Source organism: Symphodus melops (genome assembly GCF_947650265.1).
Source record: "Symphodus melops genome assembly, chromosome: 20".
In the NCBI taxonomy this organism is placed as follows: domain Eukaryota; kingdom Metazoa; phylum Chordata; class Actinopteri; order Labriformes; family Labridae; genus Symphodus; species Symphodus melops.
In genome coordinates, this window is record NC_136710.1 from 12,096,532 (window position 1) to 12,119,774 (window position 23,243).

Sequence of the window (23,243 nt, forward strand, 5' to 3'; positions counted from 1 at the left end):
CAGGGCTTATTGTCCGAAAAGAAAGGTGAGGAGCTCCCCCTGGTGGACAAAAGAGACCAAACAGCAGTTTGTGGCAGAAAGTCCATCAAACTTTTCTCAGGTTTCTTTTCTCTCTCAGATAAGAATAAATTACCCAATCGAGCCAAACAGTTTATATGAGTCATTTAAAGAGCCATGGTTAAGTCACAAGAGTTTTCATTTTTTATTTATCAGATTTAAAAGGAGTCATTTCACACAAAACAAAAATCAACAAAAAACACATTCAAGCTTTCACTCACACACACAAAGCACCGGCATTCTCTCATCATAGTCTTCATCAGCCTCCCTTTGTGGAATCAGTGAAGCGTCAACAGTCACTGGTCGTCATTTGTCAGCAGGTTTGAATGGATCTGACCACATCTTTACACCTGTAGAAATAAATAAAAGAACAACATGATATACACATTGCAGCAAGTATGATACTCCAACATTGTTGCTCTTTTAAGGTACTGCAGTGTTATATTTAAAATCTTTATTAATTTATCATGTGGTTCATAACAGTTAAAATATTGTGAAAAAGCTCTTTTTTTAAAAAAGAAAACTGTGAGGGGAAAAAATAGGGCCTGACTAATATGTGATTTTTGGGAACCGATGTCGACATTGGGGAGTAAAAACATCTGATGCAGATGTATTTGGCGACTCTTTTCTTAGATTTAGCTTCCATTCATAGCTCTATGAATGTGTATCCATCTCTAGATAAATACACAGGGCAAGGCAAATCCCCTTAGGGCCAATAAAAGTTTCATTCATCTACCAATTGATCCCTCAAATGCATCTTTCAAACACAAGTGGAAAGTAGCTGCACATCACCGGCTGACACAGCAAAAAAGATTGCTATATGGATTACAACAAGCTTCATCGCTCTTCAGCCAGAAGGAGAAACATTTGGACAATGAAACTTAAATGGAATGCTATTTGACTGGAGAATAAATCTACAAATATCGGTGCACATCTGCAATAGAATTAGCCTAAATTGGTTGAGTGGCTTTATAATGTGCTAATATTAGACAACATTGACGACCTCTAGAAAAAAAAATAAAACACTTATTTGCACTGACCAACCAAAAATACAAAAGCCCAAAGGCTCTGGTTTTTAAAACTATTTTTACTGACAAAGAAAATCAATGCATTCTCACATTGATGAAGCCAGAACCAGTAAATCCACATTGTTCGTTTTCTTTCAAGTCACCTAATAATTCCTTGACTTCCATTGCATCTTTGATGTACAATTCAGTACAATCTTACTTTATTCAGCACTAATTTTACTTTACTCAGCACTCTCAGTGAGATTTGGGGAATGTTGAGCTTTCATTCACATAATATATGCTCTGTATTTTATGTGTCAAATTACATAGAATGACAACCAAATGTGTGCTGGTACTCCAAACCTTGGTGATAAACATACATGTTGTGCTTGTAATACTGTGCTAAACCATCAACTAAAAAAAGTGCTATTGGGTTTTTTTCTTCTTCATTTATTTCACCAGTAGAACCTTCATTGTTATCCACACATCTGCTTTGTGTTCTTACCAACAGGTTGAACATCTGCTTGGTTGATTCCTGTGCGGTTTATCTTTTGGACTTTTCCTAGCAAAGACAGAAGAGTAAATTCAGAGGATTGCAGTTTTTTTAAAATCAACATAAAGACCAAGCTTGTCATTTTAAATCGGACAAACTTTTGTCTGCACATCTACCGGATGTCCTGACTGCACCTGTCAGTCAGATTATGTTCAGAAACTACAACTAAAACCTTATTTAAAACGAGGCAGCACACTATGTCCTGGCAGCTCCTTAGTCTTTGCTGTACATGATACATGATACATGATACATGCTTGATGGGATTTGGAAAGAGGAAAGATGAATGTGTGTCGTAAAAAAGAAAGCCCAAACATTTTCATTTAGCTAACTAAACTAAAGGTGGATGAACGCTAAACTACGACCTTGCTTCAACATTGAAGCAGAATTGAGTTGATCCTTTACCCAAAACAACTATGTAATATCGTTACACACATAAGTGGGTTGGGAGACATTGTAAATGGTGTCATTGTGTAAAACAAACATTAAGTAACTTACTGTATTCATCGTTATGCGTGAGAGGGTAGAAAAATATCGGGTAAAACGCAGCGGCTATAGCCGTAACAAACCCTCCGAATATCAAGGCTATTTTCTTATTTTTTGACATTGTTAAATTGATTTGAGAGCTGAAACACTCTCACCTCCAAACCAGCAGTGTTTACATGTAAAGCTTCCGGTTTAAAGGTCGCCTAAACCCCCATGCGTACACAAAAGCGGCGTCAGGCTAGCTTGGCATTTCAGGGCTTCCGTAGTCAACCAACCGCGAGTCGTCCGAATCACATGCTTCTGCAACACAACAATAATAAGGAAGTTCAGGAGATGATCGGACAAGTTTCTTAGCTTCTCTTCGCCTTTAAGGGTTTAAACGATGATCTTTTTTGCCTGTGTTGTGTCTTTACTCTGTTGCTTTTGCTCCTCTGGATTCACCAGAGAAAACGAGCTCATTCAAACATTTGTCATCCCACATAGTCACATGGATGTTGGCTGGGTGTACACTATCCAGGTAGATTTAATTTAATAATAATTTATAACACATATTGTGTGCTATTTAACAGTGTATATTTAAACAAACAGTATATCCTATATTTGTATTAATTAAAGTTGTATTAATGATGTTGCCACATGTATCTGTGTCAACAGGAGAGTATGCACGCCTATGCTGCTAATGTATACACCAGTGTGACTGAGGAGCTGTCAAAGGCTCCAGACCGCAGGTTCATCGCTGTGGAGCAGGAGTTCTTTCGACTTTGGTGGGATACTGTGGCCACAGACTCTCATAAGAAACAAGTAAGAGACTCATGATAGGTCACAAAATGTACTGACACAACAAATATGTAAAGTAGTCTCTATTTATCCCCTAAAAAGCCAAAATAAATGCTCCGGAATGTGAGATATCATACCATGATGTTAACATTTTTAGTTTTTATTTTCGATGGAAAGTTAAATAATCTTATGGTTTTAATATCTTTGGAGTGGCCTTTTGTGGTTCTGCTGCTTTTCTAGGTGCGACAACTTGTTGGAGAGGGTCGACTTGAGTTCATCATTGGGGGACAAGTGATGCACGACGAGGCTGTAACTGACCTGAACGATGACATACTACAGATGACAGGTACAAAGACACACCTCCTGCTTTTGCAAATTTCACTTTGAGGAAACAGTGACATAGTTGGCGGTATGTTTCTCCTGTTACATGTGCTTTTGTGCTGTTTCAGAGGGACACGGTTTCCTGTATGAAACGTTTGGGGTGCGTCCTCAGTTTTCCTGGCATGTGGATCCATTTGGAGCTTCAGTCACCACCCCTGTCCTTTTCGCCCTGGCTGGGTTCAACGCCCACCTCATCTCTCGCATTGACTATGACCTTAAAGACTCGATGCAGAAAAACAAGGTATAAGATGACAACCCCTTTTCTTTTCTTTTTTACACACTTTTATTTAAAAATGTTTATCTTAATATTTAGGCTGAAAAACAAGAACGTGTTTTTCTATTTTTTTGTCTAGAAACTACAGTTTGTTTGGAGAGGTTCTCCCTCTCTTAAAGAGAAGCAGCAGATCTTCACTCACACTATGGACCAGTTTAGCTATTGCACCCCATCACACCTGCCATTCTCCAACAGGTAGGCCAAGTGAAACGCTTTATAATTCCATGTAAGGTTGTCTTTTCATTTTTAAATATGACTTCTGTTGTTTTCTGAAGACCTCCAACACGGCATGTCAGCTTCTTTTATATATAGACATTTTCCCCACACAAACAGGAAAATGAAACATTATTCATAAACTAAAAAAATGAAGAGTTCAAATTAAACACATGCAGAAATATATTCAGAATTAAAAATATAGACAGTATAACATTACATACGTTCACATACAGAACAATACATAAATAACATAAAAGGGTTGGCAAATAAACAAACGAGTCGAAGCTGTCCAACAGCAAATAATGATTTCTCTTTTTCTGCTGTGAGTCAATCTCATTTATTTTCAGTGTATGTTTATGCCGTTTCAGTAAAGAAAGCTTATCTTCAGACCATTGAGGTTTGTGTTCTGGGTGCTCTTGCTAGAAATGAGTGTTGCTCAATAGACAAGCGGAATAACTATGTTTCAGCTCTGGTTTCTACTGGAATGGGGTTGCCTTGTTTCCTGATCCTCCGAAAAATGGAGTTTACCCCAACATGAGCCTGCCTGTAACCAAGGACACCATACAAGCCTACGCCAAGACGATGGTGGACAACATCAAAGAGAGAGCGGCGTGGTTCAGGACGAAGCATGTGCTGTGGCCCTGGGTGAGCAAACAGAAACTTTCGATTATATTATTAAATGTCAATCTAATAAGGTTTGTGTTAGTGGTCCAGCAATTACATTTCTATCTTTATTCATAAGACGCTCCTTTCACAGCAGAACTTGTGTGTCATTTTGCCTTTGTGCTTACACAGTACATCCGCTAAGGTATAAAATTAGTGTTTGAGCGTGCGGTTTCACGTAGTGTTACGGTGCTTCGGCTGTGCAGGAGTGAGAGAGAGCGACCTGTCGGTGCCAATAATCAACTCTGTGCAACTTTTGTTTCAGGGTTGTGACAAACAGTTCTACAACTCATCCGTCCAGTTCAACAACATGGATCCTCTAATGAAATATATCAATCATAACAGTAAAGAGTTTGGGGTGACAGTGCAGTATGCCACTCTGAGTGAATACTTCAAAGCAATCCACCAATCAAATTTGGTCTGGGACCTCCGTGGGAGTGAAGATTTTCTCCCATATTCCACTGGTATGAATCCTAAAACCTAATACACAACACAGAAGAAAACGACACTGTAAGTTTTCTTGTTTACATTTTGTCCTGTGTTTTCATACAGAGCCTCATCAGGCATGGACAGGGTTTTACGCCTCCAGGAACATCCTGAAAGGAGTGGCAAGACAGGCCAGTTCCCAGCTTCATGCAGTAGAGACTCTCTTCACCCGGTACAGAATCAGCTTCCCTGATGGACCTGTGGCTAAAGACTGGGCCCTAGACAAACTGAAAGCACTTCGCTGGGCTGTCTCAGAGGTAAAGTGATCAAATATTTTACATCTTTAGCTGAAGATTAAGAAAAAATAAAGGTGAACAAGTTTCTTATCAGGAACTTATACTTAACATTTTACTCTATTTTAACACAAAATAAAACATTTTATGTTAAATGTTTTTAGGTCCAACACCATGATGGCATCACTGGCACCGAATCTCCCAAAGTGGCAAACATGTACCTGCAGCACTTAATGCAGGCCATGATGGGGGCCGAGGAGCTTCTAGCTGCACTCTTCCTGCTGCCTCACAACCTCAACTTACCCAACATCCTTGGCAGTCGCTACCACAAAAAAGGTGGGGAATGTTCTGCAGCTAACATTCAAAATATAGACTTCATTTTAATTTTTAATTTTTTTACATTTTTACACCATGTTTTTGTGTGAGTGCTTGTTGTTAGCTCAGGCAGTTTTTTGAACTTTTATTAAAGCTAAGCAAGCTGTTTTCACCATCTACAATTTATTCAAAGAATAGGCTAAGTAGGCTAATTACCTCCTGCGTTTTGCATCATACATCAATGTCGCCAAAACATTTGGAGCTCCCCCTGCTGACAGGCTTCAGTATAGGTTATAAACCTTACCTAACAGATAGGACATGTGTCACACTAAGAATTTTAAACGCTTGTCAAAACCTTTTTTTTTTCATAATTATTATTATTACTTCTAAAAATGTTGACCTTAAATTTCTCTCTTCGTGACAGGTGTTCATAAAACATTGGAGCAACATGTCATCGTTTACAACCCGTTAGCATGGAACATCACCACTATTATCAACATCACTGCACCTTTCCCCTCAGCTGCTGTCTTTGATGATGATGGGCACCCTGTGCCTGCGCAGGTACTGATAGCTTGTCTCAATCTGCAGTGTTGACATTCCCGAGTGCAAGACTTGAGCCTTGACTTCATTTAGAAGATAGAGAGTAGGACTTGGGCTGTTATCTTTTTTTCTGTTGATCTTTTTGGCTATTGCAGATCCAGAGGTCGGCAGAGTCCAATATGACCTATGATCTTTTTATCGTGGTTGAACTCGGAGGCCTTCAGCACAGGAAATACCTGATTAAATTCTGGGAGAAGAAATGCTCTGGGAGGCGGCTGAAGTGTAACTGGACGTATGAGGCTAAAGCGGTTGAGTTTGAGAGACGTTTCATCCCCAACTCGTTGGAAACAGGGAGGAGACTCCTTCCTGTTCTGAATGATTGTTACAAGCTCATGTTTGACCAGGATACAAATCTTCTCCACAGCATAACATATCTGTAAGTTAATCACACTTTTACTTGTAATGTTACATTTTTGAAGATTTAAACATTATTGTGCTTTTTCACACCTGGTAGCACATTGTAATGTCTTGTAAATTGTAGTAGTTCCCCTTTTGTGGCTCTTTGCTCTTTGGCTCTTACTTTCAACTTCTATTTCATTCTTGGGCAGTCAAGAAAAAAAGACAGTCATGATGACTCAGGATTTTTGGGAGTACCACGCTAACGGAGATATAAAAGCAGGACCCATCTCTGATAACTACATCTTCAGTGCTAACGGATCAGCTGTGCGGGCATACAAGGCCGTCGAAATGGAGATCATCCCCGGGAAGGTCGTGACAGAAATCAGGCAACGCTTCTACAGGTGGATAAAAAAATTTTATGCATCTTGTTTTAAAAAAAATATATTTATATTGAGATTAAAACTCACCGTTGCACGTTCCAGAGAGAAAAATGATAAAGACTACACGTACTCCATCACCACCCGTGTCCCAGAATGCTTTGGGAGCAGGTGTCACAGGCTGGAGCAGACGTATTCTCTGGGTCCCCTTCATGTCAACACTGAGGTCGTCCTCCGAACCAGCTCCTCCTTGCAAAACAACAGGACACTGTACACCGATGACAACGGCTACCAGATGATGAAGAGAACATACAGGAAGTTCATTAATAACACTTTAGCTCGAGTAAGAGTTTCAATAAGTGTTTGAGATTCAAATCGACCCAAAGTTGACCTGCTATTACTTAAAATGTTGCTTTTTGTAGAACTACTTCCCCATGGTTCGAGCAGCCTACATTGAGGACGACCTCAGCAGAATGGTTCTGGTTAGTGACAGAGCTCATGGCGTATCAAGCCAAGCTAACGGACAACTAGAGGTAAAGCAAAATATATAAAGATAACGCCCTGCTAATCACACCAGAAGCATGTTTTCATCATGTGTTTTCTACCCAGGTTATGCTCCATCGCCGTCTTTGGAACAACTTACCCTGGAACCTTGGCTACAACCTAACCCTAAACGACAGCTCGGTTGTAAGGCCCACTTTGTGGTTGATGCTGGGCTCCATCCGTACCACTTCCAAGCTCTACCATAGGGAGGCGATAGAGCTGCAGCACAGACCTGTCATCATGCCCATAGACCAACCACGTAAATCAAATGTTCTAAGGGATGCTTAACATAACACATAGGGGGTGCTTGCTATAAAGTCTGATCTTACCTCGCAACCTGGTACCTTGAATTCTTGAGCTGGAGTAAAAACAGTCCTTTTCTGTGTGGATGGTACACCGATAAGACTATTCATTCTGCACACGAGTACATTTTTTTTTTTTTTTTGACTTGCAATTTTTATTTTCTGATATTAGAATCAACATACACAATATGTTAACAAATGTACAAACCATCAACACCCTAAATCCCACCCCCCACCCACCCCTACTCCTGACGGGTCAATCACTCTCAGAGGTGGCTTGCATCTCAACCCACATCTTTGCGCGTCTGCCTGATCTTTACTGTGACATCTGGATATAATCGAGGTACATATCCCACTTTAGACAATATTTTTCAGTTCTGTCCAGCATCCTATATGACATTCTTTCATAAGCAGCAGTTCTGCCCACTTCAGTCATCCAGTCCTGAAAAGAAGGTTCACACGAGTACATTTTTAAAAGAAATAACCAAATGAAAGAGTATGTATTAATGTAATACAACTTCAACAATTATTAAACTAAGTCTAGTGCTGACCACAGACTACTTAGCGGTGTTGCTCTGCTACATGTGACTGTAAAGTGTCGCAAGCTTTATACTATACTATTTATTCTTTATTATTATTATTATTTATTCTTTGTTGATTGGTTAATTGTTAGTATAGTTGCACTGTCGTTATCTGCTGCTCTGTGTGCCCTTGAATTGCCCCCCGGGGACAAATAACGTTTTTTGAATTGAATACATAATATGCCAGTTCAGATACATCTGAAAAAGGTCAATATCGGCTTAATATATCAGCCATCCAATTTATCGGCTATCCAATATCGGTCTATAATTATTATTATTTTTTGTTTACTTTAAGAGAGGCCCTGGCATGAGAAAAAAATAAGAGGAGGTTCTCCTGTGCGCTTAGTGGTCCTGCCACCCAACCTCCACCTGCTCAGCTTCAGTATCCCTGGATGGAACTACAGCTCCAACCACAATGATCACCTCAGCCACATTCACTCAGGTGAGACCTGTCCACTCACACAAAGCTTGATATATGTGAGTTTTTTTTTTAAATTCATTTAAAGACTTGTGTTTTTTGGTCAAAAGAAAATGTATAACTTTGTTTAAATAATAAACTTCTAGATGAAGATTTGCACTCTGAGCCAGACTATAATCGGGTCCTGTTAAGAATCATGCATCTCTTCGAGGAGGGAGAAGACCCTGAGCTATCAAAACCAGTCACCATAAACATAAAGGTGTTTTTAATAAAATACAACTTCATTTCTACATATTACATATTATTGTCAAGTGTTAAAACAACAATATTCATTATCTTGAAATTCTTTCTGCATTATCTTTCTTTCCATGTTTTTTTTCCTGGTGTAAACAGAACATTTTGCAAGGGTTAGGAGAAGTAAAATTGCTGGAGGAGCGTTCTCTAACAGGAACCTGGGACATCAACAGTCTGCAGAGGTGGAAGTGGAACACAACAGATAACTTTGAAATGAGTAAGATATCAAAACGTTTTTTGGCATTTTAATAAATTAAAACCTAACAATATGTTCATTTTGTGAAATATTGTTTTAACATACCTTGTTGTAATTGTGTTTTCTCTCTCATAGACAAAGAAGGGTGTTGTGGAGGTGATGGGTTTATTGTCACCATCTCACCCAAAGAGATCAGGACCTTTTTTGTCCACTTTGCGTCAAGAAGCTTATAGGCTGAGCCGTCTTTTTGTCTTCTATGAAGATCTTCAGAATCACAATGACAGTTATTTTTAAAGATTTAAACCTTTGCTGCACTATTAATTATTGCTATGTTTGCACCTTTTGGTAATTTGTGAACAAGTGTTGACAAGGTGTGAGAGCTCCAATTTGGAGTTGACTCTCAACAGAATCATGATTCTTTTTGTTTGAAAATCAGATTCAATTACACGGGCCAATTACCAGCACAGTAACATTTATATGATGCTGAATGTTTACATTATGATAATGATAAAAAAAAAATTGACTTATTGTTTTGGGGTTTTTTTCATATGAGTAAAAGCTGCCTTAAAGTTTAAATGTACCATGAATGTCTTTAAAATATTTTCTTCAATGTAAAGGAAGTAATTGCCTTGCTGAATGCAAGCTAACTCTGGCTGACTGAAACCCACATAATTGTAATGAAAGCATTTTAAAAGTCACTCAATTCCTTCATCAGAGACATGAATTCATTTTTGTGAATAGAAGGGTGGATGCTCCTATGAACATTGCATTTTTAGTGATCCAATGGTCGCACTACATAACAACTGCTATCAGTGTGTGAATGGGTAGGTGTGACATACGGTGTGAAAGTTCTTTAAGTAGTCAAAACTAGAAAAGTGCAATATAAGCTAAAGTTAAATAAAATATAAATATAAGATTGATACATACATGGCATGCATTTATCCTAAATCAAAGACTAAGGCAAGAAGACACATACATTAGCCAGGGTTGCTTTCAGGTTCGCATAATGCTTGATAGAAATCATGTCCGGGGGCCCAATACCTTATGAACAGATAAAGGTTTATAGTTAAATAGTCACAGCGATGCTGTAAGTTAAATAGGCCCTCTTTGCTAAAAATATCAGTAGCAGTATTGCTAAAATATATTACACAAACAGGGCCAACATTTTGTTTGCATTCAGGCACACATACCTTAACACATTTAAAAAGTAAATATTTTCTAAATATTACATTTATATTGAATATTGTCTTGTTAGCTTTTAAACCGTCTACATTCCCCTTCATTTATATTTTTAAGCTGGTTAATAGGGTGCCAAATTCTATTCAAATTTTTTGGCAAAACATTTAGTACACAAATTAATATTGTATTATTATTACACTTTGCTATGGTTTATTGGCATTAGTTTCTCTCACTGGTAGCCTGTGTGCTTGGATTTTTAATGAGAGTGGATCTAAAATAAAGAATCAGGCGATTTGGCCTAATCATAAAACATGTAATATATTTATTCTCAATGTTTGGTCTGTGATATTTTGATTTATTTCTTCAAAGTATAGTTTTTGCTGTCACATTGCAGCTTTAATGATAGTCCATCAAAATGACCGCTAGGGGGTTCAAATGCCCAACCAACTTCATACTGCTACAGACAGAGGCTGTGAGCATCAAAAAGGAAACACCCAGAGAGAACAAACCCTCGTCCTGTTTGTGTATCACTGCAGGAAGATAACGACCATGTAAGACATAGGGTATGGTTTAGCAATTTGTCGTCGTTTATATCACGTCATGTTTGCAAGTGAAGAAGACGTGTGCTCTTTTGGACAAAATGTGCAGTGTAAGTTGTCTCCTTCATTTCCTCTTTAATCAGCTGCAAAATGTTGATTTAGGATTGGAAACAATGGTAAATCTGTTGTGATGCATGTAATATAATGCTGTAGTTTTACATTGGACGATGCCTTTGTTGTGAACATGGATGCTGGTAGGGGGCGTTTCACAGGTTGCTAAGATACAGGGAAGGTACTGGTGGTGTTAGCTGGATGTAGCTGTGCTGCTTGGAGGTAGCTAGCATTTGAGATAAAAACTGTTTCTCTTAAACTAGAAACGAGAGAGGGAGCAGAGGAGGAAACTACAGCACTTCCTCAATGACCTGGCTCTGCTTGGATCGTTACAGGTCAGTGAATTAATCTTCAAGGAAATATTAACATATAGCTAACGTGGTGAACTACATTATTTCTTGCAAATGGTCTTTGTGTCTGTTGCAGGGCTTCAAATACTTCCAGCCTTGGCTAAGAGGGAAGGAGGAGTTGCTTCTGACAGTAGTTAATGAGGATCTGGTACGTTTATTTTGATACAGTACATCAATAAAACACAGATTTAGAATTTATTCATTTGAATCAATTGAAATGGACACATTTCTGACATTAAGTGTGCACAAACATTATGTTTTCCCCTCTAACCCTTTCTGCAGGGTTGGCGCTCCCCAGGTTTTGCTGTGTCTAGAGCCTCTTCCTTCACCTCCAGTAGCAGCTGTAACAGCAGCGATGTCTCCCCAAGCAGCAGCTCCCCGAGCCTGGACAGCAGGAGCAGCTCTCCCCTGCCTGGGGAGCCTGCTGGCCCTCGAGACCTCCACCAGCACACACACAACAAAACTCAGACGCACAACTCGAGGTGATGTCTGTGTTGACAAATCCTAAATTGAATGACAGATTTATGTATTTTTTATATCACTGTTTGTGTTTTTAAATTTTCATTTGTTTCATTTTTATCTATTTTTTATAAATACATGAAATTTAAAAGCATTTTAATCAAGCAATGGAAGTGACTGTTCAGCAGATTTTAGACTCTAAAATGCATCATTTGACCTTTTCTTTGTCCTCAGGGAACACAGCACAGAGGAGCATCTCCTTCCAGCCTCCCCTAGTGAAAGAGAGATAGCAGTGCCTGTAAGAGCTTCATCAGTTAAGAAAGAAAAAGAAAAATTCTGTAGAAAGTGAGGCAAATTTTCAGAAAAACACATTTTTACCACTTTTTACCCTACTTCAGGAGGTGAACTGCACGCTCTTTTTACTGGCTGGCTATGTCAAGTATGGCCGCCCCTACGCCTGGATACGCTCCAACCACGAGCGCCTTGTCAACATCGGAGGCACTGACTCGATGGTAAAGGATACGCCCATGAAACTCAAGTCCATCGGGGACTGGCAGACACGAGGTACGGAAACAATGTGAGGAATCCAAACAGGAGAAAGTTATTGTTTCACTGCACGGATTAAATAATTACACCACTTTCCATGAGCTTAACGAGGTGCAGATGCTTGAGTTTGAAGTCTGTTTGAAGTAGATTAGGCTGATGGAAAAAGCTCCAGGTGCTTATGATCAAAACTGTAACTTACAGTACTTGACTTTCACAAATATGACATACTATTCTGTGTCTTTTTTTTCTGTTATATTGTTTTTTCCAAAGGTATTCGTGTCTGGGACGTGGTCAGTGAACTAGTCTGTCTGTGCACAGTACCCTCTCCCTCCAACCCCTTCGCCTTGGACATGCGTTACATCAAAAACCTTCCCCTCCCTGAACGCTTCCTGGTCACAGGTGCTCTTCTAAATTTTCTGGAGATGTATGTGGTGTACGGGAACCGGGACGAGATGCACTACGACAAAGGTAAGATTTCACAATTTATGTCCTTACCAAAAACTATTCATAAAACCAGTAGGTGGTGCTGTTCAGCCATATAACAAAGGATACAACAGAGGGCCTTACCACTTGCTCTGCACTTAATTTTTAAAGCTATAAGTGATTGGTTTTTTTTCCTCATCTTCTTTCAGTGACTGAGGAAGTGAAGCCTCTGAGGCGCCTTCATGTCCAATCCCTGTTGGAGTTACAGCGACACAAAGAGAGCACCGGGTAGTCTGGCAGTAGCCTCACAGCACAGAACTGTTCTAGAGAAGAGTAAATAAAGATTAAGATGAGACATTCTGACTGATCTGGGTTTTTTTTGTTTTTTTTAAATTGTAATTGGAAAATTCACCTGCTGCAGGCATTTGTGTTTGTTTGAATGATTTCTTTTTGATTTAATTCATTAGTTCCCCAAAGATATCTCAATCAGCTCTCCTCATGAGCTGCATCTGCATCAATCCTACAGTCCGAATGGAAGTCACATGTATTTGAGTGTTTGAAAATGTGAAAACAGCAGAGAAGTAACCCTGGGAAACAAATCACATGAGTAAGATTAAGTATCCCAGGACCTCTCTGAACGTCTCCTGCCCTGCTACCCCCGAATCGTTCAATTCTGCTCTCCCACACAAACATACCGTATTTCTTTTTTCTTCAGGCCAAATATAACATTTGATGAATCTGTAAACAGGATCGTTCCTCAGGGTCAAAGCTGCAAGAAGTTGAGGGCCTGTTCAAAATGTGTCATTTTAAACAACACAGCTGTGAGAGACAAAATGTTGTAGACATAAAATGTTGTATAAAAACTTTTAATACTCCATAAAATACATATTTAATTAAATATGTACAATGACATAAAACACATTTATAAAATACACTTCAAGCAGGCACTTTAAGCCCTTATTTTGAGAAAGGGGCTGTGCCATTTGTGGTAAAAAAATAAAAAAAAAATTTAAAATGTTAAAATTTGCTGACAATTGGCACCTCACTCAAAAACACTTTCCTGGCAAAACGAGATAAAGAAAACTTTCCTAGCAACGTTTTGGTTAGCTATTATAGCCTCAGGATACGTAACTAATCTTCAACTCTCTCATTTGTAAACCTTAAGACGGAGTATGCCATCAGGAAAGCATGTTATGCAACCTTGCCCATATTCCATTTTACTTGAAGCAGTTAGGGCACCTTTTATAGCTTTAATTATGTGAACAAGTGAAGTGTGCAGAGCTACAAGCACCAATTTACTTTGCTGCTCAATATTCCCAGCCATAGCCGGACATGGAGAAGAATTTGTGTCCTTTTTAGAGAAGATCTTGCGACTCAAATGTTCCTCTATTGGAATGCAGGTGCATGGCTGCGCATTCCACATAGAGGCTCCACACTGGGAACACAGCGTTCCCAGTGTTCGGACACAAACAAACCCTGCGAGTCATGGTCGGGTGTGTTTTTTTCCACATAAATGCAAATAATTCATTTCAAAGAACAGTTAGTATCTGTCTCTTATTGCAGGTTTATGGCTTTGCTGAGCGTGAGGAGGTTTTACATTTTCAAGGTTTTGCTAGAGATTTTTCAAATTGTGTGTTGCTTTTAAAAGTGCCCAGAAAATATATACTGCTTTAATTTGCTTTACAGACCAGTTGCACTCATCTACATATTCTTGGCCAAAAAATATATATGGGAATGATGCTTGTTAGTGCCACAGGCTTAGAAATAAAACTGGAGACACCTGTCATAAATATTGATTAAATAAAAGTCAGTCTTAAAAATCAAGACTGTTGTCATTGTCTTCCAGTTTTTTGTTGTCAATGTCTGTTATATCATCTATTTCCAGAAGCCAAAGCAGAGCAAAGGAAATGAAACAGTCCACTCCTCAAATGGCCTGCAGGCAGTCCTCACATAGCTGCTGACAGGTGAACAAAGGCAGCTGTCAGCAGTATTTTGAGTGTCCCTCTTGCAAAAGTCAGGAGAACTTTGATGCATCAATAACCTTCAAGTTCATAAACTCGCTGATTATGGCATCATAACACCATAAGCAGAGTCCTCACACGTCCAAATATGGACTCTTCACACCGTTCTGGTTTTATCCCCTCTGTCTTGTAACATTCCCTCCCTCTCGTCAGTGCTGCAGTCCTTCAGGTAGTAGTCCGGTTAAAGTAGTCCCCGCGTTCAAAGGGTTAAAGCTGTGGTTCAGTTCCAGCTGTCAGAGGCAGATCCTCGCCTGCTGATGGCCCTGAGGGGGCTGCGAGACACGGAGCCTCTCTTTCTCCAACGAACTGTGGAGTGAAAAGACAGAATGTTACCATAACAGCAGCTAATACAACTCCAACATCAGTCTTTCCAACTGGCCAATAAGGTTAATCCAACTTCACTCCAAAGTGTCCTAGTAAGGTAGCACTTTTTTTAAAACGACTTGGATAACAATTACCTATTTGAATGAAATTCTTCTGAAATCAGAGGGAGATTTTTACTTATGTTAAAATGCAATGTAATATTTGTAATATTGATTTGCAGTGAATGTTGCATGCATTGCAACTAATTCTGACTAAAAACAAGAAGAAAAAAACAGTACATTCCTGCTGTCAAAGTAATTAACCTAGACGAGCAAGGTGCTGTCTCTGCAGTGAGGGAATTCAAAGGATTCAGTGTGTTCAAGCTGCATATTTAAAAACAATGTGTTTTTTGTGTTGCTTGGTAAGAGTTATTAATAATAAATCCCTCACTAAACTTCATTGCCTCTCTGCCCCTTTTGAAGCAGTGCCATGGTCTCACCTTTTCCCAGACTGGCAGGAAGTGTGGCACTCTTGTTGTTTGCAGGAGAGTTGGATGACTCCTCCATTAGCTTTGCCTTCACTTCTCCTGGCTGCAAAGTGGCCGAGCCTTCCTGCTGCCAGTCGCTCAGTGCCCGCTGGAACGAGTGTGCAAGGCAAGCCGTCATGTCCCGCGCCCGCTCTGCACGGCTGCACCAGAACACCCGACACTGCAGCTGCTGGCCCTGATGCTTGCAGATGTATAGGAAGACGTTGGGCCGGTTGGCATCCGCTGCACAATAAGCAATGTCCTGCAGGTACGTCTTCGTTAGCTGTCGGCCTGTACTCAGCTCCTTCACTTCGACGTATCTTGGACGCACCACCAGGGCGTGATCTTTGCTCAGCTTCTTTCCGTTAGCAATACCATCGAGCAGGTGGTGAATAGCGTACTGCGCCTGTTCTCGGTCCAGGGAGAAGATTTTCTCGGTGCCCAGGTAGTGCACCTTAAAAAGAGGGTCCCCATGCGATAAAGACTCTGTGCGGTCGCGGCGAAAGCGGCGACGTAGCGCAGCAGGAGAGTTCTTGAGGGTTTGCATTATGTGGAAGCTGCTGAGGGACATGGTGCGTTTCAGGCTGGGTTTTCTGGATTTGCCGGTGGTCAGCTGGACCTCTTCAGAGCCTCTGCCACCCTTCCACCTGTCTTCTATAGATGGAGCGTAGTTGCATCCACGGCTTTTATCTGGATAAAGAAACAGAGGTTAGCAGATGCATTTCATGGATGTGTATAAAGCAAGACAATTTCCTGAGTTAAATAAGGATCAACCGATTCTTTTAACGCTGTGGATTTTCTTCGATAAGAAGCCTCTTCATTTGTTGCAATTTAGGAAAGTGCAATCTAAGAAAAACAACATGCAGTCAGCTCAATTTGTCCAACTGCATGGAAAAACAAGAAGTCACCCAACAGGATCGGTTACAAATGTGACGCACTGGTTGAGGAGTATTCATTCAGCACAGACACTGCCCATTAAATATTTACTGTCTGGTTGACTTTGGGTAGCCATTAACACAGACTCCTGACAGACATACAAAACTCACAGATGAGCTGGGAAAAGGCCAAAATAAGAGTGTTTAGTGTGATGCAAAGGCAATATAAAGTGTGTAGCCTTCTTTAAACATCTTACTGTTAGCGCTTGATGACTTGAAAGCAACCATGACCTTGGTAACTCAACTCTTATGCAACCACTTCTGCCCCCCATTGTCGACCATCCTACAAACCCGCACAACCGCCTGCTCTCCATTGTGTTCGGTGTTATTTTTCCTCCCTTTCTCTTTTTTTTGGCCATTCTTTTAACATCCGAGCTCCGTCTTCAGAAGTGAGCTGCAGAGAATACCACTGACCGTTCTAGGGTGGGAGCCATTGTTAGTTGACCCCCCCAGTGCAGGAAACAGCTTTGCATTCCCTGCTAAATATTTCTCCCACAAACAATAGCATGCTTCTGTGAGTGTGTCACATCACAGAAGGGATGCAAGTTGACCTAGAGCCATAGCTGAAACCAGGACATGGACACGCACAGCAACACGTGTGGGTTACAAACAAGCAATGCAGAAGGTGCAGCATTGACTTGTAAACTAGCACATAGATGGCAACAAATTGTGCATGATAACAATTCGCTTGTACAAAACTGGATCTCCCCGTCACTGTGCCAAGCTAAATACTCTTAACAACTATAACTTAAATTTGCAGATATGGAAGGTCTGAAGGGCATCAAAAATACAGTCACGTCTTGTGATCTGAATAAACAACCAGCCTTCAGTTTTCTGACGTGCAAAGAGGTGTCAGGTCAAAACACTGCAGAGGTCTACAAAACATTTCTGCTTGTACTAACCTTGAACATGTATTACCAAATGTTACGCAAATACCATTTCAGCACATTAGATTGACTCCAGAAAATGTGTCAAAAACGTTTAATCTTCATTGCAGACCAAAACTGATTGGCTCATCTCCTAGAACAATTAATGGAGTGAATGGATTAGGCCTAACAAACATTTTTATTGTTTTATTTCTGTTTTTACTACTTTAATTTGACGCTGAATTAAACGGCGGAGAGTCATGGTTACCTTAGCAATATAAAAGTGGGTTGTGTATATTCTAAAAACAAAAAAATAAGACAACTTAAAAATAAAAAAAACTTTTAAAGTTTTTAGGTGACAAACAACTGCCACACAGTCAAACAATAAACAGCGGTAAGACATGTTACAAAAGCTTACAACAATTAAAAGGCATGTTTATCAATTTTACTTTTGCATTGTCCTGAAATTGGACTTACCTGGCCACAGTTTCATGCAAACGATGTCCTCGTGCGAGTATGGTGAACTGGAGTTTCGTGGTATTCGAAACTGTCAGGGCAGGTGGTCGTCTGTTGTCCTGCACGTCCACACAAACCAGCTTCGCTACGAAACTGATGTTAGAAACATCTACACGCTATATTTGACTCGATTATCTGCTGTTAAAGTGAGCTCGGTGTTCTTCGTGGGCAAATAGACGACAGTGAGAGTTTAAGGATGGTCTGAATCACGCGCTCCTTCTCCTGCTGTCTGTGTGAGGTGAATGATTCAGAAGGCTCGTGGGAAGACCGTTTTAAACAACGTAGGCGCGAGCTCGTCACACGCGGACGAGCGCTTGTCTGAGCAGTGAGGAGGAGGCAGGAGAGGGGGGGAGAGAGAGAGAGAGAGAGAGAGAGAGAGAGAGAGCGATAATAGGGATGATTTACAAAATAAGTGGGATTTACGCCTCATGGCAGGGTGGATAACAATTAATCAACATGTATGTTTGATTGACATTGGGTTTTAAGGAACAAGTATCACTTGTAGTATTTAGCCTATTTTTGCTGCAGTCATTTTGCTGTTCAAATCATCTCCTTTCACTTCGTTACTAATACATGGCATATAAACTGTAGACTATTGTCTGTATCAACCCTTCACTGAAGACAATAAGATGCTTAGGCTACATTGAGTGAAATTTGATTTTTAAGGTGCCCTCTTAAAGTAACGAGGCTACCCAAACAAGTTAAAGGAACACACATTTTCTAACACCACACCAGAACAAAAGGTACAATTAAATACTACTTTGTTTAATAAAATACCTTATTGAGAGACCAGAGTGCCAAGAAACATGAAGAAACTAGTGTATAAGGCAGTTACAGGGGAAATAAATCCATCAATACTGTTATCTTAGAAGTAGAGCGGCAAAAAAACAACTTCTTTTTCATATTCAATTCATAAGTTGGTTCTAAATTTAACTGAAACATCAGAAAATAACCAATAGTTGTATAACAAAAAGCTCCCATGCTGGTATTTTCAATGTTTCAGATGCAACCAACATTTCTGATCTCAACAATGATAAGGCATGGTTATATAACTGTGAAGTCACAAATCTTTCTAAAATCAATTTATCATGTAAACCCATACTGGAATTGTTTGCAACAATTGATGCTGTGCTATTTTGGCTTCGACCTGACACTGCAAATGTTCTAATTTTAGACTATTTATGACAATATATGTAAAAAAAAAAAACAACAACTCCTTGACATCAAGCTGTACCAACTGTTATTTTCACATTCCTCTCTATACATGTACAACACATGGCTGAGGAAAAAACATCTGAAACCCACTACCTCTCATTACAAGCACACTGCGTCACAGCCTGTCTGTAATGGGGATCACTGTCCTCATTGGTTCAGATCTGCTTCTAGTGCTTATTCTGGGGGCAACAGTGGCAGAGGAAAAAGCTTAAATGATTCCATGTGTGTATGGTTCTGTGCATCTGTAGTCCGTGTGTGTGTGTGTGTGTGTGTGTGTGTGTGTGTGTGTGTGTGTGTGTGTGTGTGTGTGTGTGTGTGTGGCTGGGTGTGCCTGACATGGGGAAACAGTAAGGCCCCTGTTTTCTCCTGGGTTTGGACCAACAACAGTTAAGTTTTTAACGTCACACTCGCCTCACTGCCTCGCAGGACACACTGGAACTATTCTTGGGGCACCGGTGACATAATGGACAATCTCAGACAGGCACACACCCTCCCTATGTACCTCACAACGGGCACCAGAAACAGAGTCAGCATCCAAACTGTGGTATAAGCAGAAGTGCAGATGTGGTTCTCGGGCATGTGAGAGCATGTTGTGGCATATTGCTTTCCAGGTAAAATCAATTTAGTGTTCCCATTCAGAGAGCCATTCAAGATGTGATAGTAGAATGCGTCTTGAATTGCCCACTTTTAAGGGAAAGATTAAAGGGTTAAAGCCGTGTTGAGACAAAAGTCAAAACACTCACTATATATCATGTTATCTATATAGATTTTAGTCGAAAACTATTTGATGTATTGGCATGAAATTTGGTACAGCCATTAATGGTCACCATATCATGAATCTCTCCTAATTTCGCAACCAACTCTATCATGATATAAACCTTAATTAGCCAGAAATACCACAAAAAAATGTACAAATTTACATTTTTTATCCTTCCAGTCAAGGGGAAAGCAATATTGCGATACCACTCAGGCAGTATTTCCATATTTGGCCCAATGTTTACTTGGGCATATGCACAGATGAATAACCTTTCGTTTTCAAGGACAAAGGTAGAGGTCTTCTGGAACCCTTAAAGCATTTCATCAACTTAACTGAGGCATCACTTTGTCCGATAGAAAAAAACTCCTTTTTGCAATTTTTTCCATATTCTTGTTTGATATCTTCAAAATGCTTGAAGAGATTTATTTCAAATTTGGCACAAAAGTCCACTTTGACTCAAAGACAAACTGGTCAGATGTTGGTGCTCAAGGTCATTGTGACCTGACATCCATCCCTTCATCTGAACATTACATCATTTTATCCATCTTTTTTTGCTACTTGTAAGTTTATGTACCTCGGTTTGTTTAGAATTAGTGCCAGTAAGCATATGTCAGTTTGCACTCACAAAATACATCAAACTGAGAATTTAATATGTACAAAACATATCTTCTAGAAAATCAGCTTGTGTGCAAGTTTTACCTAGAAAATATAAATCAAAAATATTGCTTCTGCACCATTTACATTAAATCCACCAACTTTAAACTGTCAGCTTGTGAGGGTATTAGCTTGCTGACCAAGGTAGATTTAAGCGCTGTTGAACTGGTGTCACAACTAAACTGCTGGTCCTGTTTATTTGTTTGAGAAGGAAGTGTATAAAAAGTCAAATATTAAATTTGAGATATCCCAATTCCAAGACTGAAACCTTTTTCTAGCCACAGTTATCCAAAAGACATTATCATCAGTGGGTGTGCCGCCATTAGAGACACACCCAGTTGTTCAAAAACTAATTGCCAACCACTTAATCATCTTGACTTCTACTTGTGATTGAAACCACAACATTCTCAGAAGACTGTCACAAGTCAGTGTGAGAAAACAAGGAAAGAGCAAGAAGCAGGGAGAACGTTAAACAGCTGGATCATGAAAGCACATTCTTAAACTTCATGACAAAACCAGTCCTTTAATGGTCAAATTCAAAAAGTGTTACAGTTGAGCTGGAAGTAAATTTGGGAATTTGGAGGGACAAAATCACAGTGCCTTTAGAGATGAGCTTTGCATTGTCAAGGTTATTACAACTCTATAGTGAACCAGGTAATCCATAAAGAGCTTTGTTTAGGCTAAATGAGGTTTATTGAGTTAGATCATACTCTTTGCTCTCTTGAAGTTATTTGATCAACAGGTTTGTGACATCCGTCTTGATGAAACACTGCTATTGTGGGAAAATGGCAAAACCTAAAAATTAGGAAGTGAATTGACACCATATGGGTTGCCACCCATTCGTTGTAACAATGTTTTATGCTCAGTTCCCTTTTTTGAAAACTGCTGTAAATCAAAGTGGCTGATCTACAGTTGGTACTCTTGTCAACAATGAAAGCAGCATTCCAGTTGTTATCTCTAAGTCTTGTTGCAGCAAAAAGTAACATTCTGTCCCTGGTACGATTACAAACTGTGCTATAAAAAGATGTCCTGACTCTTTACCTGCAGATGATAATTACCGTCATAACACTATCAATCAGTTTTTAGTAGTATTCCAGTGTGAATACAGTTTGTGTCAGTCAGTTGGATCGCTTCAATTGGCCCCACTAACATTTCTTAATACTGCTGAATAGGCACAAATGTTTTAGTATCATTCATGGTCCTCTCCTGAATTTGGCAATAACCTGGCCTTTCTCATACATCATTTAACAGATTACTATGTTCCACATTTAATGAATTCTTTTTATTTTTTCTTAATTTTTCATTTTTTTAGTTCCATCTTATGGCGAAATGCTTGATATGTCTAATACTTCTGTTTTGCACAGATAAAAAAAATCCCCTTTTGCTTTAGGCTACTTTGGGTTCAGTACTAAATAGCTTATCGCATAGGTTAACATGAAAACACAATTAACCAATATGTTGAATATTACCCCATCATGTATTCCATTTACATAAACATACCTGCAAAAGCATTTGCATTGCAGTTAGGGATGTTTACTTTCACATGCAACTTTGCAGTGTCTAAGAGCTGTAGACCTGTTATATTGTACGAAAACTTACTGAACAAATTGATAGTTGATCTACGATGTTTCCCTATGAAGAATATTTAGATAGTTTAAAGATAAAACATAATAAATATTTTCTTTGTAAACCTTAGTTTTTTCAAGGGACCACAAAGAGGTGTCTGTGATTCAATCTGTTCCCCAATTCAATTATACAATAAACATCAACTTCATTATTTAACTGACAACAGCAACATTATATCACCATAAAAAAATCTAAAAAAACCTAAAAAAATTATACAATTTTTACCATTTTCACATATAACATACTTTAACTAACAACTCGTCACATATACCATAAATCATTTACTTGGTAATTTATCAATCCAATGTACTCTACATACAAGCCAAATACCAAGATTTCATAATTTGTAGTCACACCAGCTAATGTTGTTGTTTACCTGACTGCCATACACACCAGTTGTGATCATGGCTAACTTGTAAGAGGAAGTTTGATGGGTAGTGGAGATATGAAAACAGGAATGGCTACTGCAGTTTTTTTTTCAATAGAGAACATGATAAGAGTAGTTGACACATACAGGTGTGTTCAAGTGTCATCCAACTTGCAACAAATGTGCATTGCATAACTTGAGTGTCAGTCTTTATCAGTTATTTGTTTTGGTTGTAAGCATAACTTCTTTTTTTAATTGAAAAATACAGTGAGGAAAAAAAGGCTGAAATTCCCATAAGGATGTAGGTTTCAGAATGTGCTTGTACATAGAGATCTTGATTGTTCGATAAGATCATTCATCAGCATCAGAAATATTCCATAATAAAAAACAATGATGCATTTTAGTAGAAAGACGAAAATTAATGTGAGTTAGGAAAGATAAACGTCATATTGTCTGAAGTAAAAGGAGCTGCTTTCCAGTGAGAGCAGATTTAGTTAAGTAAATCCAGGTTGTTATCCACTATCTGGTTTCACCTTCCTGAACAAGTACAACAGGCCTCTGGTTTCTGAGAAGGAAATGGCTCAGATGCTCAAAAGAAAAGACATCAATAGAGGTTCTGGTCCGATTTTCCTGTTATTCACCTTTATTCAAAGGAATCAAATCTGAGGATATGACTTCATAAGAGAGAAAGAGAAGAACGAGGAGGCTGCTGCATTTAATTAACAGGAAATGCTCAAGTACTTGGGATTTTATAT

General features: G+C 39.3%; 4 protein-coding genes across 5 annotated transcripts; 2 read left to right on the top strand and 2 right to left on the bottom strand.

The window, feature by feature from the left end:
- Nucleotides 1–273: 273 nt before the first annotated feature.
- Nucleotides 274–2,337, bottom strand: smim20 (small integral membrane protein 20). The gene is made up of 3 exons (XM_079370848.1): nt 2,113–2,337; nt 1,570–1,626; nt 274–407 (listed from the first exon to the last, which is right to left on the bottom strand). Exons 1-3 carry the CDS (start codon nt 2,219–2,221, stop codon nt 364–366), a joined length of 210 nt encoding a protein of 69 aa, XP_079226974.1. The 5' UTR covers nt 2,222–2,337; the 3' UTR covers nt 274–363.
- A 43-nt stretch (nt 2,338–2,380) lies between these two features.
- man2b2 (mannosidase, alpha, class 2B, member 2) lies at nt 2,381–9,793 on the top strand. Of its 2 annotated transcripts, none has more exons than XM_079370846.1 (19): nt 2,381–2,617; nt 2,755–2,901; nt 3,118–3,223; nt 3,327–3,499; nt 3,612–3,727; nt 4,216–4,393; nt 4,677–4,875; nt 4,964–5,154; nt 5,295–5,466; nt 5,870–6,006; nt 6,141–6,421; nt 6,594–6,785; nt 6,867–7,104; nt 7,184–7,294; nt 7,371–7,563; nt 8,483–8,629; nt 8,752–8,864; nt 8,999–9,116; nt 9,231–9,793. In XM_079370846.1, the coding sequence occupies exons 1-19, from the start codon at nt 2,483–2,485 to the stop codon at nt 9,326–9,328; spliced, it is 3,045 nt and encodes a 1,014-aa protein (XP_079226972.1). In that variant the 5' UTR covers nt 2,381–2,482; the 3' UTR covers nt 9,329–9,793. The 2 variants fall into 2 exon arrangements, with proteins under 2 accessions (XP_079226972.1, XP_079226973.1); XM_079370847.1 differs by having other exon boundaries at nt 2,390–2,473.
- A 903-nt stretch (nt 9,794–10,696) lies between these two features.
- Nucleotides 10,697–13,033, top strand: LOC306841169 (uncharacterized protein). The gene is made up of 8 exons (XM_079370880.1): nt 10,697–10,923; nt 11,188–11,259; nt 11,351–11,422; nt 11,557–11,756; nt 11,968–12,031; nt 12,132–12,297; nt 12,550–12,747; nt 12,912–13,033. The coding sequence occupies exons 1-8, from the start codon at nt 10,915–10,917 to the stop codon at nt 12,992–12,994; spliced, it is 864 nt and encodes a 287-aa protein (XP_079227006.1). The 5' UTR covers nt 10,697–10,914; the 3' UTR covers nt 12,995–13,033.
- A 519-nt stretch (nt 13,034–13,552) lies between these two features.
- Nucleotides 13,553–17,919, bottom strand: LOC306841170 (low density lipoprotein receptor adapter protein 1). The gene is made up of 3 exons (XM_079370881.1): nt 17,831–17,919; nt 15,526–16,242; nt 13,553–15,029 (listed from the first exon to the last, which is right to left on the bottom strand). Exons 1-3 carry the CDS (start codon nt 17,844–17,846, stop codon nt 14,944–14,946), a joined length of 819 nt encoding a protein of 272 aa, XP_079227007.1. The 5' UTR covers nt 17,847–17,919; the 3' UTR covers nt 13,553–14,943.
- Nucleotides 17,920–23,243: the final 5,324 nt, after the last annotated feature.

Bases quoted from the DNA above. Each gene is read 5' to 3' on its own strand.
- LOC306841169 (XM_079370880.1), top strand. The intron at 11,260-11,350 runs GTCAGTGAATTA...TGTCTGTTGCAG, and splicing joins CTCTGCTTGGATCGTTACAG to GGCTTCAAATACTTCCAGCC. The intron at 12,032-12,131 runs GTAAGAGCTTCA...ACCCTACTTCAG, and splicing joins AAAGAGAGATAGCAGTGCCT to GAGGTGAACTGCACGCTCTT.
- smim20 (XM_079370848.1), bottom strand. From the start codon at position 2,221: ATGTCAAAAAATAAGAAAATAGCCTTGATATTCGGAGGGTTTGTTACG. The intron at 1,627-2,112 runs GTAAGTTACTTA...TGTCTTTGCTAG, and splicing joins CACGCATAACGATGAATACA to GAAAAGTCCAAAAGATAAAC. The intron at 408-1,569 runs GTAAGAACACAA...TTATTTCTACAG, and splicing joins AGCAGATGTTCAACCTGTTG to GTGTAAAGATGTGGTCAGAT.
- LOC306841170 (XM_079370881.1), bottom strand. The intron at 15,030-15,525 runs GTGAGACCATGG...TTCACTCCACAG, and splicing joins TCCTGCCAGTCTGGGAAAAG to TTCGTTGGAGAAAGAGAGGC.
- man2b2 (XM_079370846.1), top strand. From the start codon at position 2,483: ATGATCTTTTTTGCCTGTGTTGTGTCTTTACTCTGTTGCTTTTGCTCC. The intron at 2,902-3,117 runs GTAAGAGACTCA...CTGCTTTTCTAG, and splicing joins CAGACTCTCATAAGAAACAA to GTGCGACAACTTGTTGGAGA. The intron at 8,865-8,998 runs GTGTTTTTAATA...TGGTGTAAACAG, and splicing joins CAGTCACCATAAACATAAAG to AACATTTTGCAAGGGTTAGG.